Source organism: Acyrthosiphon pisum, chromosome A1, assembly GCF_005508785.2.
Source record: "Acyrthosiphon pisum isolate AL4f chromosome A1, pea_aphid_22Mar2018_4r6ur, whole genome shotgun sequence".
NCBI classification, from domain to species: Eukaryota; Metazoa; Arthropoda; class Insecta; order Hemiptera; family Aphididae; genus Acyrthosiphon; species Acyrthosiphon pisum.
In genome coordinates, this window is record NC_042494.1 from 43,889,760 (window position 1) to 43,909,977 (window position 20,218).

The 20,218-nt window shown below is 27.4% G+C and overlaps 2 protein-coding genes across 2 annotated transcripts; both read right to left on the reverse strand.

Moving 5' to 3' along the window:
• Positions 1-619: 619 nt before the first annotated feature.
• LOC100162495 (E3 ubiquitin-protein ligase RBBP6) lies at positions 620-16,437 on the reverse strand. The gene is made up of 18 exons (XM_001945933.5): positions 15,840-16,437; positions 15,513-15,729; positions 14,613-14,700; positions 13,614-13,656; positions 13,495-13,539; positions 13,343-13,431; positions 12,523-12,640; positions 12,333-12,457; positions 12,122-12,276; positions 11,814-12,044; positions 10,655-11,132; positions 10,418-10,581; positions 10,176-10,338; positions 9,782-9,988; positions 9,518-9,709; positions 9,341-9,439; positions 7,480-7,593; positions 620-3,388 (listed from the first exon to the last, which is right to left on the reverse strand). The coding sequence occupies exons 2-18, from the start codon at positions 15,676-15,678 to the stop codon at positions 1,042-1,044; spliced, it is 4,824 nt and encodes a 1,607-aa protein (XP_001945968.1). The 5' UTR covers positions 15,679-15,729; positions 15,840-16,437; the 3' UTR covers positions 620-1,041.
• A 1,648-nt stretch (positions 16,438-18,085) lies between these two features.
• On the reverse strand, positions 18,086-19,738 carry LOC107884045. Its single transcript, XM_016805408.2, has 2 exons — positions 19,462-19,738; positions 18,086-18,852 (listed from the first exon to the last, which is right to left on the reverse strand). The coding sequence occupies exon 2, from the start codon at positions 18,751-18,753 to the stop codon at positions 18,094-18,096; it is 660 nt and encodes a 219-aa protein (XP_016660897.1). The 5' UTR covers positions 18,754-18,852; positions 19,462-19,738; the 3' UTR covers positions 18,086-18,093.
• Positions 19,739-20,218: the final 480 nt, after the last annotated feature.

The window sequence follows — 20,218 nt, forward strand, 5'->3', positions numbered from 1 at the left end:
CAATTTTGAAAATATTTGACTCTTTTTGAACTGTTTACGGACATTTTCAGTTTTCAATTTTTTTAGTTTTTTTTTCTATAAATATCAATAAAATTTATCTGTAGGCCAAAAACTGTAAAAATTTATAGAAAAAAAACTAAAAATTGGAAACTGAAGATGTCCGTAAACAGCTCAAAACAAATCAAAATATTTTGAAAATTTGATCGTGTATAGAAAATGCTTATATAAATGATGAGTGAAAATTGCATTCTAATTTTCAATCTACGTGCATTTTTTTTAGAATTACTCGAAAAACCAAAATAGGTTTTGCGTAAAAACTCCTGTTTTACCTTAATTTTATTTTGAATTTAAAAACTTTTGAGAATGCACCAACTAGATGCACTTTCTCATCGAACAGTTAACAATAATTACTAATTAGATTGTCTCCGCACAAAAACATTTTTCCATATACAATTATTTATCATTGAATTCAAGTAAGACATCCATTTTAGTGACGGCTCACTCAATTATGAGGTAAACTCGACGCAACATTAACTTTGTACTTGCCCACTTTCTTCTTTTAAAAACACATAGTAGTTGACTGTGATAGTGGCTTACTTAAAAAAAAAATCACTACTCATCTAAATAAATATAATATATTGTACTATAATTTTATCTGAATAACATACCATTTTACTAATTAATATAGTAGTGGAAAAATTGGTGTTCAAAATTGGAAAAAATGGTTATCTAGTACACAAATTTATTTAACATGTCTTTAACGTAATCACAAATATATAATGTCATCGTCCATATTTACAAAAATAATATATATATAATTAAAATAATAGTTATAAGTGATGTACTTATACATAGTTACGTCTTATTTATAACGATATAATATGTAAAATTGAATAAACGCAGTTTAAATTAAAATATGTACTAAAAAGGCATTTAGTAAAAAAAAAAAAAATTGGAGTAGGTAGAACAAATAATATGTATTTTTACAATCAATGACTATAGAAAACGTAATATTTGGACATAATAAATCGATTTTGTTTTCTATCTATGTTTAGTCTTTTTCTTCTTTTTCAGTGGTTTTTTATGCACTTTGTGTTTACGCTGGTCCTTCTTCTTCTTTTTTTTATGTTTACTACTATTAGCATCATCAGACTCTGAAGATGAATCTGAATCATCAGAATCTGAACTACTGGCTAATTTCTTCTTTTTCACGTGTTTCTTCTTTCGTTTTTTTGTCTTCTTTCTCTTTTTGGACCGAACTGGTGACGAATCTGATGAAGAGCTTGAGCTGCTGGAGCTACTTACTGAATCATCCGATTCTTTATCTTTAGGTAATTTTTTAATTTCTTCTTCGTCATTATTGTCGAACCTCTCATCACACACTTTACGGTCTGGTTCCAGACGACGGTTTTTACGTTCCTTTTTCTCAGTTTCTTTTTCTTTTGGTTTCAATTTTTTCACCACCTCTTCCCGTTTTTCTTCTTTTTTCTTTACTTCTTTTTTCTCTATACGATCTTCTTTTTTGGATACATTTTTATGTTCTACTGTACGATGATGTTTTTCGTCTGGCCTTACTATTCTACGAGTTTCAGTTTTCTTTTGTTGGTCTGATTTTTTCTCATCGTCCCGACGAGAAAGACGATTAGAAGAAGTCGTTCTTTCAGTTTTAGCATTCCTGTCTTTTTTTAATGAATTCCTTCGAGTTTTGGGAGACGCTCTGACTTTTCTAGGCGGTGGCTCTGGAACGATAAGTGTAGAATGCACTCGCACAGGAGACCTAGAACGAGAGACTTTCCGCTTTTCATTTCTTGACTTGTAGTGCTTATCATCTTTATCTTCTACTTTATCACCAAGTCTGTCTTTAGCTGATATACGTTTTGCACCATCTTTATTTTTTTTATCATCTAATAAATCTGATGGTATTGTTATTTGTATAGAATGACCTAATTTTCTAGCTTCTCTCTGAATAGATAATGAATCTGCTGCAGTATCAGATTCTAAATTCTTTTTATCTTTATGTTTTGATGAGTAATCATCTCTTCTTGACAATTTTTCAGGTACTGTTTTTGTCTCTGGTAATTTATCATTAGATCTCCGTTCCCGGTCAGTTCTTCTATCTTTAACATTTTCCAATTTTTTATCCTTCACATCAGGCCTCTTATCTTTATCGACATCAGTTTTTTTATCTTTAGAATCTTTTGAAATATCATGTTTTTTATCCTTGACAATATCTTGTTTTTTATCTTTAACAAGGTCGACTTTTTTATCCCTACTAGTATCAATTTTCTTTTCTTTTACACATTCAATTTTTTTGTCTTTAGAAACTTCAGACTTCTTTTCCTTCACACATTCTGGTTTTTTCTCTTTACTTAAATGTTTTTCAGATTCAATTTTCTTGTCTCTAATTATGTCTGGTTTTTTATCTTTAATGCCCTCAGATTTATCAACAACAGTTTTTTTACCTGATATATCTATTGTTCTAACAGTTTTTTGGAATATAGCGTTTTCAGCTCGTTTTAATACTTCATTGGTTACAGAAACTTGATTACAATCGTTATGGGATTCTGAATTGTCAACAAGGCTTCCTTCTTTTTGTTTTTCCACATCAAATTTATCGTCTATAATATTAGTATCTTCTTCAACTTCCCATTTTGATCGTTCTGGCAATTCTGCTAAAACTTCGGGTTCTTTTGGTTTTTCTTCAACTGTACCTCCCGAAGTTTCTTCTTTTGATTTCACATAAGTCTCAGTTTCTTCAGTAATTTTAAAACTACCCCAACTAGTGTCCACTGGTGCCACCTCATCTAAATCCCCATAAAGGCCATCTGAGACATTTTGGAAGTTTTTAATTTTAACCTCATCTTTAACTGCAACAGATTCGAAAGGAAGTGGCGATTCAGATGTTCCAGGAGCAGCTGGTTCTTGATTAGTTTGGTTAGCCCCCTCAATTTCAAGTTTGATATCACCCTCACTGGTTTTATTTTCTTTTTCATCACCTTTTTTACCATCATCTTTTTCTTTTTTCTCTCTACTTTTTTTCTTCTTTTTCTTGTCTAAGTCTACATCCTTTTTCTTTTTTCTTTTTCCTTTATCTTTTTTATCTGAGTCTTTATGATTCTTTTCAGGAGATGGTTTATGTTCTTGTCTTTGTTTTTCAAGTTTATGATGTTTGACAGGGGATTGGCTTTTAGATTTCTTTTTTTGTTTATCTTCTTCCTCTTTCTTTTCTTTTTCTCTCTCTCGGATTTCTTTGTCACGAATTTCATCCCAATCACGCACTAAATTGGGATCCATTGCATAGTGTGGATCAAATTGTGCATAATTGTTAGTGTAATCTGTTGAACGGTCAACGCCTACTTCGTAATGCCCTTCAAATTGCCCACGAAACCTGTTAAAAACAAAACAAAAGTAAATTTGTTAATAAACTATGTTATATATATCTCATTTTCAAAAAAAAAAAAACTCATTCGAGATTTTAATAGGCTTAAATGTTCACATAATATTAGGCCAAGATGTATCTAAAAATGATAAGATTTTAATATTTTTTTAGTTTATACTCGTTGAGGCCCAATACTCAATACAGCATTATCTGATATTTATTTTGATGTTGTAACAAAATATGGAATTTATTTGATCCTTGCGACTAAAGATGTAGAATAATGTTCGGTGTAAGGTACTGCATTGTTGTTGTACCTGTAAACTTCTATGATTTTTTAGGCCATTATTTAAGTATTAACATAAGTTTTAGATTTATTTCTAAATGGCTAGAAAAGAGAAAAGTTGATTTGATTTACCTTTTGTCTTAAAATGGTTCCAAAATTGGCTGGAACATCTTCATTATTTTGACAGGATAAGATGATTAAAAAATGGATAAGTATTATTAACAAGAAATGTAATAAGGACAGTTTGATGAAGGACTTAATTGGTATATTAAGTATATATTGAATAATCATAAGCCAAAAGTACCTAGTATGACTCAAAAACTACTATTAGTGTAATATGTGCATTTAAGAGTTATCTCTAACTTAAAAGACATATTTCAAGGTGTCCAATATTGAGAATTATATTATTCATAATATGTGTATAAATTAACAGATTTAAATATCAAATATATAATTTAAAAGTTGAAAATAATCAAATTAAAATGTTTATGATTATAATGAATAAAAATTATAATAAGTAAATTATTTATTGAACAATTGACACTTGAAACATGCGGCTACTATGTTAAAGGAAAACTTAATTTGGAAAAACAATTGCATAGTCTACGATTACTAAAATAGTTAAAAGAAACTAATAGATTAAATATATTATTAATAATTTTTAATAGTTTCTTAGTATATTAAATTGCTATCGAAGCATATAATACAGAAATTGTATAGTATAAATTTAGATAAATTTAAAAGTGCTTATAACATTTGTATTATTTAACATAAAAAAATTTACAAAAAATACGCCTACAAAAATTAATATAGCTTCATTCAAGTGTTATAATTTAAATGATTACAAAATATATAATAAAAATAAAAATTTAAACTATTAAAAAAAACAAGAATATGAAATACAATTGTAAAAAGTAACCTGGAAAATAAAAGCATATAATATTTTAATAGAATTATAACAATGTAATAAGAAGTAGAACCGTACACAACTTCATCGTAATATAATTATTGCTAATTAGTAATTAATACTAATTTTTTTTTGTTATGATAATTTCTTAATATTGAATTGAAGTATCAATTTACAAAAACCATCAATGTCAAATTTAACCACATTTTATTGAAATCATAAAATAAGATTATCATGAATATATGAAATGTTTATGTATGAGTAACATTTTATAGTTATGTATAAATAAATCCATTTTAATACACAATAAAGTTTACATTGGATTCATACTTTTTTTAAATATGTTACACAATCAGTCTTAGTATAAAGTCTTAGTCTTATCAGAGATACATTTGTTTGAATATATAATCATAACATGAATAAAATAAAAAAATAATATTCTAGCAATAATGGGACATCAAAATTCATTGAATATAATTAAAAAAAAGTACACATTTATCACAGCTTAAAATATCACAGATACAATAAAAAGATTAATTAATACTAATAAACCATAAAACATTATACAGTGAATCACATATATTAAATTAAAATATATATATTATATAAAAATATATAATATAATATACACATATACAAAACATAGGTATAATTATTAAATCAGTCAGTTTACAGTTTACAATTATTATTATTATATAATAACTAGGTATGTCTATAAAAAAAACATGTAAAAACCACAAGTAGTAATAAAATGTATGGATTGGATAAATATACTGAATAAACCTAATATTTAAAAAGAAATTTCAGAAAATTAATATTGTAGTATATTTACTTTAAAAACGATGATAAATTGATAACTAACAGTTATTAAAAGCAATTTTACAAGGTTAAAATACTTAAAATGCTAACTAAAGATAAGCACAAGACAATTAATGAGTACTAGAGACTGTATTAAATCTGCCTTTCCTTCTTTCAATGATAAATTATAGACATAGGGAGGGGCATTTAATATTTTGCAAAGTGCAATGTTTTGAAATGTTTGGACTTTGTTAATGTTGGTTTTTTTTAGCGTTTCCCCAAAGCTGTAGGCCATATGTCCAAGCAGGCTTTAATAGTGATTTATAGATAATAGATTAATAGATAGATTTGGTATTGATGTGAGTATATTTATTATTGTTGATGAGGTTTTTAAGAAGGCGTAGGTTTAGATTAATTTTTTTGGACTTAATATGTTGGGCCCAGGTCAGCCTTTTATCAAGGGTTACGCCAAGATATTTAACGTTCAAAGCACTGGGAATTAGAGTGTTATAAATAAAGACATCTGGGCAAGGGGTTAGTTTAAGGGTGAACGCCACATGAACTGATTTGGTTTGACATATTTTAAATCTCCAGTCGGTGTACCACTTTTCCAAGAGGTTGAGGTGAGATTGGAGATTTTGAGAAGCTACGACGGGATCAGAGTGAATAGATAAGATTGCCTTATTATCTGCATAGTCGGCAGTTATTGTATTAGGTGTTGTTGGTTGGTCTGAGGCAATAATATTGTAGAGGGTAGGGGAGAGGATACCTCCTTGCGGAACACCAGCTGATATATTGGCTATGGAAGAAAATTCATCACCGATAAGAACTTGAAAGTGGCGATCGGAGTGATACGACTTAATAATAGCGAAGTTTTATATAAGTTTTAATTTTATTAAATACGGGCATAGCCCAAAGTACAGTAAATGTAAATTAGATCTTACATACACATAGCAAATCAGCGGAAGTGGAACAGAAACGGAATCAGAATCAGTATATCCGAAATCAGAGAAAATATTTTATTTTGTAAACAGTGTGAAAAAAGGTGTTAATGGTATTTTAATTCTAAAATTGTAATATGTTTAATGCATTTTATCAAAAATAAAATAAAAATTATTTGCATTTTTTGACGATTTTGACTGTATATTTCAATAATTTTTAGTGCAACAAGTTTCTAACTCTAATTATAACTTAAGTGCTCAAATAGAAAATAAACATTGTAAAATCCATTCCTTTTTTTGCTTAGAATCAAAATCAAAAATATTGTTTATATAAGATGTATTATTTTAATGCATTTATTAATTATTAAAGTTTTATTAAATTGATATTTGTAAACTATGTACAGTATACAATTATTAATTAATAATAAAAAAATATATAGAACAGTCATATTCATTTGACATACGCCAAATTTAATATATATTATGCTGACACCTCATTTTAAGTATAACTGTTAGCTAGCAAAGTATTATTATATTTGTTTAAAGAAGGTTTTTTAACTTGACTCATTTGCAAAAACATTATTTATACACTCTAATATGTGTTCGTATATTGGAATAAACAAATAAAATATTTAATGAAAACTTGGGCAGTTAAAATGTGTAAGATTTAAAAAATAAAAATTATTGGAAATTATTCAAGTTTTAAAATGCATATTTTATACAATACTTTATAATATTCTATATTTACACACTAAAAATTAAACTACAAGTTGAGTAGCTAGTAGATCAAAGAGTAAAAATAAAATTAAACAATTGACAGTGAATATTCTGTTGGACTAAATTGAATAATTCATAAGATTTACAAAAACATAAAGATCACTATATTTTATCACAGAATCGATTCTTGAGTATGTAATAACATTTTCATATAAATTTAAAAAATAACGAACTAAAAAAAAATATAAAAAAAAATAACAACACCTAATAAAATATTTATGATATTAGCTGATAAATAATTAGATAGTTGAAAATTAATTAAATTTTGAATTAAAAAAATTCATGTTGGCAATAATGATTAATTGGGTTTCCTTCTTGTGGTAATCTACAGTGTTCGAATATGAACTCACTATCGGTACTAGATACTGCAAAAACATTTACAACAAAACTGTACCTGTGTGATTGTTGGTATGACTGTGAAATTCCCTTGTTGTTCCAGGTGCCTCTACCACGCCAATTTCCACCCTTAGGTCCAAAATTTTCATCTTCTCTGTGATAATTGTTAAATCTAAAATAATAAATATAGTATATATATATATAAGTACTAGAAATATAAAAATTAAATTAAAACACATTACATAAGCGCACATAAAAGTGAGAAATAGATTAGCTAGTTTAATTCTAACTTATATTTTTTTTGAAAAATATTTATTACAAATAATTTTTTATACCCATTTAATATTACAGAGCAGTTAAATAAAAAGTGGGAAAGTAGGTTACTGCTCTGTTGTACAGAAGGTGTCTAGTGTCTTGAGTCACTGTAATGTATGTGTTAAATTAAAATTCAATGATATTTCAAATGAAAAATGATTCTGAGTGAAGATGGTCTGTCAGCCACATCACTAAATATATTTGTACTGGTACTAAAGTAAATTATTTTACTATCAATAATATAGTAGGTTGAACTAATTTATTGCAATTAAAAATGTCATTAAGTGTAAATATAATATATGTTAAGAGTTTTAAGAACCCGCAAATAATATTTTTAAATTACAACAAAATAACTTTATAGTATCATTATTTTTGTTAAAATATCTAATTTCAACCTTTAACCATTAGCCATAAAAGTTTAACATTTTATAATTTTTAACTATAATATAGTTTGCAAATTGTCAGATTTTGAAAAATTTTAAATTCAAATGTTTATAAAAAAATTGCACCTATCTTTAATATACATTATTATAGCTATAAAAAATTAAGAGAAACTTTGTATTACATTTTTAAAGCTTTTAAAATTACCTAAAATGTTGTTATCGACAATAATAGAAAATTTAAAATATCTATAAATAGTCCAGAGTTAAATTAACAATAAAAATTATACCATGATAATATAATATTTTGGTGACGATTTGAAGTATCTATAGAAATTTGTTTTTGAATTGCAAGAAGATAAGAAAATTAATTTTTGTTAAATATTGGTTTTTGCTCATTTTTTTCCCCTTTTAAAAAAAATAAAAAAATCAACAGGAATTATGTACTTTTGATCTTCCCCCCCTCATATCACCCTAAGTAACTAGATCCAATTTACTACCATCATTATTCAACTACTCTCAAAGTTGAATATTAATGCATTTTAATTGTCCCGAAAGATGAAAGATAGAAAAAAATATACATGTAAAATCAATATATTCATTGCTCAGCTCAGAACCTGAAATGAGTATGTCTTTTAACGATGGAATTTATAAAATCAATAGTTTAACATTAAGAGGACGCCACATGCACATGCGTTGTCTCCGTCTTACAAACACATAACATACCATATGTAAGCTCAGAAATTAGCGTTCATATTTTTATTTCAATAATTCACAATTATGATAAGATCATTATCTGTGTTTTGTTGGAAGTTTTTTTACGATAATTCAGTTTTTAAGTGAGTCACACGTGTTTAATAAATGTAAATTAAAAATTATCATAATTCAATGAAAACTTAATTATCCTAAAAGAATTTTCAACAAAACACAGATAATGTTCTTACCATCAAGTTTCATAATATGATGATTCACTCTAGTTTTTAAGCTAACGGCATAAAATGTGAATTTCTGAGTATAATTTTGGAAATTTCAATATTTTTAATTGGTGTTCCTTGTACTAAAGGGGTGGGGGGGGGGGGGTGTAGAAGAAATTATTTTAATTCAATAATCAGAGATGAATGTACAATTGTTTGGCCCCTTGCACCCTTATATGTTTTACCATAGTTACGCTCATAAATATTAATTAACTACAGGATACTAATTTGTATTCAAAAAAATGTATACCTAACGGGTGATGAGTAAAAAGATGGAGATCTTGATCTGAAACGAGGTGATGGTGACATTCGGTTTCTGTGAGTTAGAGATCGAGATCTTGAGCGAGTTCTAAAATTAAATATGTACAAAGTATAAAGTAATTAAATAAAAGTATAGGTTAATGTAACTAAAGTGATTTAATTTTACCTTCGATGAAGAGATAAAGATCTGGATCTTCGTCCTTGCATATCACGACTTGGACTACGAGTTCTTCTCCTTGATTTAACTGGTAAACGTTTTACAGGAGACAAACTCTTCTTGCGTTTTCTTACAGGACTACGAGAACGTGTTCGGCTACGTCGTCTAGGAGTTATTGATCTATTACGTAGTAAAGGTGATCTATAATGACCATACAAAATTATACATGTATAATGATATAATAATTAATTTTATTTTATTTTATTAATTTACCTTGATATTGATCGTGTTCTATGATTCATAATCCTTGATGGTGAACGACTTAGACTACGAGAGCGTTCCCTAGACCTAGACCGAGATAAAGATCGAGATCGAGATCTGGACATAGAATGACGAACTCTCATATCCCGACGTTTACTGTCACGCTCTCGAAGTATTCGCTGAAATACTGCTAATGGATCATCTATAGTTCTTTTATTACTAAAACAATACAATATAAATTTAGAACTTTCTATAGTTTAACGCAAGTTTTAGAATATTAAGAAAAATTAAATACTAAAAAAAAATATACCATATATTTTAAATATATATTATAATTAATAGGTAGGTACATGGAGTTAATTTATTCAAACAAATAAAAATTCTACATTTGCTATTAAAATCTTACTTCATATAATTTCCCCCATTTCGATAATCAGGACGATAATTAGAGCCCATTGGCTGTCCACGAGTTGGTCTTCTACTATATCCTCGATGGTAACCTCGACTTCTCATATCAACAGGCATATTATATGGATCATAATTAGAAATGGGTGGTGGTGGATAGTAACCTATAGAAAATAGTTAATAGTCTTAATTTTAAAGTAAACATTTTACATATACAAATTAAATAGCATAGATAATACTCACCAGGAGGATAGCCTGTTCTCATCATTGGTTGATGAGGTCCAGTTTGGTTATCAAATTTATCCATTTGATGACGGTTGGACTCGGGAGGATGCATTCCTTCATCTGATGAAGCATTAGCTGGGCTATTGTTTCTGTCTAATCCCGGTGGTGGAGGATTATGAATTCTAAAATAAACATTTGACTTGATAATTTACTTATCTAAATTTAATATTTATATAACTCAATAAAGTAACTTACGGTTGCATTTGATTATAGCCATCAGATTGCATTGATGGAGGCGGATGAGCAAAAGGAGGTGGTGGTACTGAAATATCTGCGGGTCCTACGGGCAAACAAGGGCGCATGTGAGGGTGAGGGGGGATAGATAAAGATTGAGAATTATAACGTGCAATATGTTGTCCACGATTTTCTGTAGACTTTGTAACTGTATGTCGCGTATTTTGAAAAGGATTTACAGGTATGTAAACATTTGTATTATTTGGGCGACTATTATTGCTCACTGACACTGGCGGAACTTGGGATTGAACTTGGGGTTGACTGGTTTTAAATGTAGAATGATTATGAGAATTATTATTATTGATTGTGCCAATTGCAGAGTAATTGGTTTTATCAATAGGGTCACCAACAGCAGCGATTTTTTGATAAATTTCATCTTTGGATTCTTCAATTGAAGAATCAGACGGTGGTGATTGGGTGCTAACTGGAATGATCACTTCTGAAAGTTAAAATCTAGATGATAAATGTAAAATAATTTGGAGTGTAATAAGAAACGTATAGGACCAAAAAGAATAGGACCCAGGATGAAAGTGTTAAAGAATATTATACTTAGAATTCCTTTTGCGAGAAGTAACATACTAACATATAAAATTAATATTTCTGCTGGAAAATGTGTTGGAACTATGAAAAAAAAATAACAATTATCATGCATACTATGTTAATAATCAAATATAACCAATATAGTAACCTGTTATATAAGCAATTAATTAAGCTACCAACATTTAAATTTTACAAAAAATATATCAAATTCCAAATGTGCATTGTAGTAAGTACATAAAAGTTTTCAATTTATCAACAAAAAATATAAATTGAGTTTTATTTTTTTAAACTTTATAAAACTATGTAATCATATACCATAAACTATGTTATTTTATATTTTAAATTAATCTTCAACATTTGAATCGTTAGCAGTATAAATTATAATTTTCATTAGATGAGAAGATACACAATCCAGATTTCAATTAAGTCTTCAAAATCCAGATTAAAAAGTCGAAATTAAAAGAAGTTTAGTTGGAAAATTGGATAAATAAAAGGTTAAGAAAGTAGAAAAAGTAAAAGGTATGATAAAGAAAACATTTCACTTTGGAGAATGGAATGAAATTAATAACATTTAACTTACCTTCTTTTGGTGGTTGAATATTTATTTTGGGAATTGATGCCTGAGGCTCTTTACACTGAGTTATTTTTTCTTTTGCCGCTTCTATACGTTTACTATAGCCAGTTTTATCTTTGAAACCATTTACAGCATTCCGTAAATATCTATTTGGTATTAAAGTTTCTGGTGATATTTCTTTCCCATGACAATCTGGACATTCGTTTTCTTCAGATTCTAAAAGAGCATTTCGAATACCTAGAATTGATAAATAGTAAATATTTTTTTTTTTTTTAAATTGAGTTTCGATTACTGAAATAAAAAAATATATTTACATTCATCACAAAACGATGTACCACAACATGGCATCATAATTGCATCTGTTAATAAATCAGTACATAATGTGCATAATAAATCTTCAGGAATTATTACTTTTTCGACTTCAGTTTCCTGTTTTTTTTGTGGTTTCATACTTTGTTTATAAGCTTCCCTAAAATAAAATAAACATTAATTAATGAATCAGTACACTGTACTTAAAATACATACTGATCAATGCTGGGAACTGCAAATGTACCCAAACCCGTTAACATTGCTCCAGGAACTGTAGGACCATCAACCGGTACTAAAAATCCTCTTGGAATGCCTGTAGCTTTTTTAATGTCGATAGGATCCTAAAAAAAAAATTAATTATATTAGATCTAAAAATAATTATAGTAATAAATATAATTGATCTTACTGCAGTTGTATTATTATTAGGACAATTTTTTATCCAATGACCAGGATTATGACAACGATGACAAACATAATTTAAAGGTACTTCACCATACTGATTTCCACCTCGAATTTTTACAAAGCTAAAATTAAAAATTGAATTACTTTTTGTTATCTTTTATTTTTGCAGGTACATAATAAATCAAACATTGAACTAAAAACCTATAGGTAAGCAGAAAAGAAAGACTCCTATCGTCAGCTTCATGCCAAATCTCATTATCGGTAAAAATTAATTTGTTGGTAAATGACGTTTTAAATAATTGAAAAGTTTCTCTAGGATTTTGTTTATATTTGTTCCTATTATACAAAAGCATATTATATTTTTTTTATTATTTTATATCACATTAACGGTTTAATGAACTCTTACATCATACAATAAAACAATAAAATAATAATAAATATTAAAAAGCTAAAAAAACAGTTTTATAGAGATTTCGATGTTTAGTGTCTCTACACAAATAATAGCTCAAATTTAAGCGCTTTAAAAGAAAAAAAATTGAAATTTTGCTGTTAATGAGTTTTGGCAGTAAGCCAACGTATATAAAGTTGAAAATATAAAATTATCAATAAAAAAGGAATGGGTGAAATAGATCCAGGACAAAATGACAAGTAAAGATGGCCTCAAGGATTTCTTTAAACTTTGATGCCAAAAATAAGACAAAGTAAAATATATTTTGAATACGTTGTGAGAAATAAAAATTAAGATTTGACTACTTATTTAGATTTTATAAAAAAATTCTTTGCTTCTATGATAATTAAATATCTTATTTCAATTATATACTTACTTAGATGGATCGTATTCTTGTGTAGATTGTGCCATCATAGCATTGATTTTATCTTCTTCGCTTGCATTAGAACCAAGTAAATCTGCACCCTATAGAATTTCAAAATTATTATTTTAATTCAACTATACATTTGAACTAAAAAAATATATTACCTTAAGTTTAGCAGAATCTGGTTCATGTGAATCTAAATTTAATATCTATTAAATCAAAATGTCAAATTAATAAATTATATATAACAAAGAATAATAGTTAAATATATTATAAGATATACCTGTTTTGAAAGGACTAATTGATTGTTTTGTTCGGCTCTTTCCCTAAAAAAAAACACAAGCTGTTATAAGTTGATGTCAATTACTAATTTGAAATTAAACTGAACTATTAAAATGTTAGATGTGTATAAAGACTTAAGTTTGAATAATTTATCAACAAGACAAATTTTAATGGTGAATAATTCATGATTTAAATCATTTAGAAATTCCTTGTACCTACATATCCTATTTTAGAACTGGACTGAAATAGTTGTACACAATTAAAGATATCTTAAATTGGATAAAAGCTAACAGGAAAATAAAGCTTCTTGAAGTTCAAAGGTAGAGTATTTTTATAAGATAACACCACAGCCGCATGTGTTATATCATTCTTAAGAATGTACAATGTAGCAAATTTGTATTCAGCAGTTCCAATTTGATGTTGTTAGCTTTAATATAAGAGCGAACCGACCAATTATCAAACTTAATGGTAAGAACATTATCTCTAGTTAATTTACTAAGGTAGGTATTTAAATTTTTAAGCAAGTTAAGAGAATGTAAAATACCGTTAAGTTTGATTATAGATTAATTCACTTGAACATTAAAGTGAATACAAAAGTCGACCAGCTAAAATAAAATTTGTTATGTTTTCTGTTTGTAAGACTAAGGTACGGTTTGCCTGCGGCATCAAACACTGCAACAGCAAGGCCGCGTTAGACACTACCCTATGTCAGAACAGGTGATGCCCAGTGTCCAGATACTGCAGAGAAAACGTACCTCAAGGCACAATATGTGGATTTGACATCTTCACGCTTTATATTGACGTGTATGTACATAATATGGTTTTTATGTCCTACAGAGGAATGGCATATATTTACATCATTCATTGGTTGTAACACATTACAGTGTTTCGATATTTAATGATTGTACTTTAGATACATATATACAAATTAAAAAGAAGAATATCAAAGGGTTCATACAATTTAAAGTTTTCATAATGAAATGAAAAAAATAATACATACCATGCTTTTTTTTGTTGTGTTGTAAGTGGTATTCTTGAAACAATTAATGATGTATTTTTTGGTATTAATGTTTGGTCATCGGTATATTCTAAAAAAATAATTTAGGATTATTAAAATTTGGTTTATTATGAATGCATAATGTAAATAGAACTAAGCAATGACATGAAAGTATAACATACTACTAATTTGTAGTTAATATTTTGTATCCCTATTGCTTTTTATCTGTGTCTAATTAAAATAACTAATAATTAAACCAGATTTAATTAAAATATGAATAGAATACTTAATTTTCACTGTTTACATAATAAATTACATTATTAACAGACAGGAAATAGTTATTATCATTAGTTGTTCTAAAAAAAATATGAGGTAAAATGTAGGTACCTAATATTATCTATTAAGAGAATGCTACAATTATATTTTTACTTGGTTTATAATTCACCTAAGATTTACAAAATCATCAGATGTCCCAAAAAAATGTTTCCATTAAATTTTAGGTTTTGAATGCAAGATATAGAATTATGAATGAGGTTAAAATTAATTATTACAAAGCTTAATTAAGTACATCTTAAAGAACTTCTAGGGGTTTAAACATTTTAAAGATAAAGATATAATAGGCACCTAAGTTTACCTATATTAAATTGTTAACATTTAAAACAAAAAAGTTCAGACATAGTTAATATAGTTTGCCCCCTTAACACAAATGATACACAAATTATGATTAAAGGTAATATTATTTTTAGAATAAACTATTTTACTTTTAGAGTTATACATCGTCTGAAGTAATTTAATATTGGTCAGAAAAATGGTTCAGTGAAAAATTTTGGAGCCAATTTTTATACACAGGCATAAAATAATTATTACACGGTATCTATATAAATACATTGTTGTTAGCCTTACCTTCATTAGTCTGGGCGTTGGTGACCTGAAGATCGAAATCCGTGTTCTTGCCGATCTGTTTCTGATGAAGTATAGCCTTTTTCAAATCCCTTACAGATATGTGAAGACCATCGAACGTGATCGTATCATAAGAAATGGCGGATTTGAACTTGTAATGGACCGACATAGTGGAACTAGTAACACGCGTTCAGGCCACTGTGTTCGATTTCAGTCGTACCTTTTGACGTAATTATTTATTTATTTATTCATACGCCTGAGACTTGGAAAATGTTCAAAGTATCGTTTAAGTGGTAAAATAAAGCCCCGAGAAAAATCGGGAAAACTCACCCATCGATAAGGCTCGCCGGCCGGAAGAGCTCAAAGCTAGATCGGAAAATCAGTCCGATAAAGACAAATGCACAGCTGCAGTCAATAGTCATAGAAAAGATATTGAAGAAGGCTACAGTGAATGAGTGAAGAATTCGGTTGTGCACTTATGTTGCGTTGACGCGTTGCAATATGTTTAGGGTCGCATAATAATAGTAATAATAATAGTAACAAATAAGTAGGCATAAGACTAAAGCCCGAGAAACGGAGTAGAATTGAGAAACGATAAAAAAAATCCAAAACATGTAAACAACACGAACGAAACGTTTTCAACTTTCGGATATTATGACAGTGTTGCCAATGTGGGGTGTTGTGCGACCACAGAACAATACGTTCTAACACACGTTATTTTGTGATTACGGAGCGGTGTACACTGCTATTGAACCGCCAAAATTAAATTTCAACATTTTGATCATAATATTATATTGGTATATGATGGATAAATTATTTACACAGCGACAGCAGCTGCTGCTGTTCACCTAACAGAAACTGGAATAGAAATTAGATATTCACATTATTGAACATTAGTTACTTTACTATTACTATATAATAATAATATGTAACGTGATTCACCAAACATGCCCACGGCTCTGGGCTCATCACTATTTTTCATTTAACAATACATGTATTCAAATTCTGATTTTTAGAATTTTTTAATACAGTGTGTCCCGTCTAATATGTACCACTAAATATCTCAGCCCGATTACCTTAGATTGAAATACGGATTGCTGTGATATATAATGGGTACACATTTAGGAATATTTTTAATTTTTATTAACTCCGTTTACTTGCGCCAATTCTAATATTTTTAATTAATATTAATTACTTGCGAGTGGTAAATCTAAAAGGTTTAATTGAGTTTATTTACCTGAACAAATTTTAATAAAAATCTCGGCAACTTCTAAGGATTGCAAATTTTCTTTTTGCTACTCCTTCTGGTAGTAATTATAGGCACAATTTAAATTATCAATAATTTATAATACAACTTATTATCAAAAATAGATTTATTGTACTAGCAAATTTTATACAATGATACATATTTTATACAATTTTTATATTTCGATTTTGAATAAATAAAAACATAATTATAAAATTCATAAATATAAATGTTTACAGACATAGCATGGGACTACAGAGGATCAGTTATCAATGAGTTATTTTTTTTGCTTCACAATTAGGAAAATATGTTTTGAACACATTAACCGAGTATAACTTTTTTCAATGTGCCAATCTTATAATAAAATAACATTACAGTGTTGTCCTTATTTTATAATTTTATACATTATGACATTTTTTTAAAAAATATTTTTGTGCATGGTTGCTGTGATGTTTAACATAGCCAACAACTTATTTTACTATGAGTATTGTAAATCATAGTAACATGATTGAGTGAAAATCTAGTCTCTATTTTGATGAGGGTATATCATGAATACAAATTGCTTAAACTTATTATCATCAATTATAATTATTTTCAATTATATAGATAAAAATTATTAAGTTTAAAAACCCTACAATGTTTGTATAAGATATAAGTGTACCTAACGCATAACACATTAGGATACCTTAGAAAAACTCTCAAAATTTTACTATTGATTAATGATTATAAATACTAGTATTTATAATCAATGGTTCTACCTACAGTCATTAAGTTCCTATCTATGCCACAGACTTCAGTTACTGAGTATGATTATTATTTAGACATGATAATTGTTTTTTAATAAAAACTTAATTATCGACTGATTTCAATGATTCAAGGAAGGTTTAGATAATATATTGAATCAGTTATTTTAGATTGGCTCGCTTATATATTATAAATATATATGATACAATATAAAATGCCATTTTAAAATTCTATAGTTAAAATCATATAATATACCTATCGTGATTAAAATATATTTATTTAAAATATAAATATTTTTAAATTAACAATAATTTCAACAATAAATTGGTTGGTTATTTATATTTGGTATATATTTATGTAGGTAACTAACAAATAAAAATGTTAGTCTATAATTTATATAAGTATACTATATACATTTATAAGATATTGTAGAAAATAACTGAATGTAAATTATGTAATGACCTTCCAAATGTCCATTTTTTTCATCATTCATTTTCACTTTTTTCAATAACTTATAGTCGATTTGTCAGAATAATACATTTAACAGTATCAAATTACAAATAATTTATTTGAGAGCTCATTACCGTTAAAATGTTATTTATTGGGCATTTGTCTAACAATATCCATCCAAGATAACACTAATTCGTCTGGAGAAGGGGTGTTAAATCTAAACCCACTGCTTCGCGTTTCGATTAATACATTACAGAGATAATTATTCATTAAGTTTAAACTTGATTTTGGGTATTTCCGTCCCAATGTTAAACTTAAACCGGAATCTGGTTTTTCTAAAGGTGATTTCCGAACCTTGGCTAATGATTTAGTACGGAATATTTTGTATTTTTGAATATAGCCATCTTTTATTTTTAGATTTGGCTTAGAGGTAGTTTTATCTTCACATTTTATATTATTTATGAAACTTGCACTTTTTAAGTCAGAATGAGGTAGTTTTGGTTCAACATGATTTTCATTTTCAACAACTGAAAGTTTAGGTTCATCCGTAGATAATAATGATAAATGTTTGCTTATATAATCTGATATATTTTGGCATTCTCCAGTCACTTGATTGTTAAGATGTAGTTGTGACATTGAAGATGAAATATTTTGGTCACAAGAAAATAACTCATTATCATCAAACATTAAATCATTCAGACCAAATGATGATTGTAAATTAATCTTGTCTGATTTTTTTGTAAAATTTTTATTTTCTGATACATCTGCTTGTTGAAGAAGAAGGTCTAATGATTGAAAAGACATTTTTCTTTTTAATTAACGATCTTAAATGTAATGTTATAGTATTTGATAAGATATTATATTTGGTGCCTCCAATTAAATAAAAATCTAAATGAAAACAATCTGAAAAAATAGAAAATATTGTTTATAATGAACAATGAATTAACAAAAATATTTAAGTATGAGAACTAAGTAGTTAAATAAACTCAAATAAAATGAAAAACTCTTGCACATATTAATAATATGTTATATTGCTTAGCAATATTACAGCATCTACCTATTATATATATAGTATATACCTAATATTTATTAATTACCTACAATAAATATCTAATACTTTTAATTTTTAATATACATAAATGGATTACAGGCACAACTAAAAATTTACCCATACAATTTTTTATTTTAATAAAAATATGCATCGAAATATTAAATATCAATTAATAAAAAAGAAAATACAAATAATTATATTTGGCCAGCCAGAATATATTTGAGTTTAGACAAAAAAATAATTTCCGTCTGTAGATTATACGTACTACTATATTATACTATATTTAGGTACATAGTAATGTACATATCATAGCAGTCTTAAATTCACAAACTTTCTTTCTTAAAAATAATTTGTTATTTTATTTACCAGCAAAAATTAAACTATCAGTGGAATTAAACTTTATTAGAATTGTAATAGTGTTCTAAAGTATATAACAAAATTACATAAATAATATAACTTACAGCATTGGTAATTGTTTGACTTGGGTACTGTAATACTGTATAGTTTATATAAAATGTATTTCCTTAGTATTTAACTGATAAAATAATTACTAAAGACTACACAAATAATTTACTAAACAGCCACAATAAAATAAAATGTAAATTGAAACTGTAAATTTCAATAAAAAAGGAACTTAATTTTTGTTCTGCTTACAGTTCACAATCACAAATCACAATTCGCATAATAACAACAAAATATTATTAATCTAATTTTTCCAAAACAAAACAATCGAGGTCATTTGTATTTTGTCTACTCTGAAGTAGCAGCTGGTTTTTACACATATTTCGTAGTAAACCGAAATGATAAGAATAACAGTTGATAACAAATTGATAATAAATTATACCAGACAGTAAATAAAAACGGTTTATATCACTAGAAAAAAAACGGTTTATATCACTTTCATGGATGAAAAATATAATATCAATTTGGCTTGGAATAAACATCAAATAACATTTATCACTAGCCGCCGAATTTAAAAATATTTAAATTTTCAATATATTATTATCATTATTGTTCTATATTATTATAATATACAAAATACAAATACAATTTCACAACTGAGCAAGGCCGTATCTGAGGGTGGTCCAGGGGGTTTGGATCCCCCCCCGAAATTTTTTCAATATGTCTTATTTTTAACCAAATATCGTAACATGAATTCAACAAAATTACAATATACATGTTTTGGACATTCTACACGTCAACTTCTTGAACTTAAAT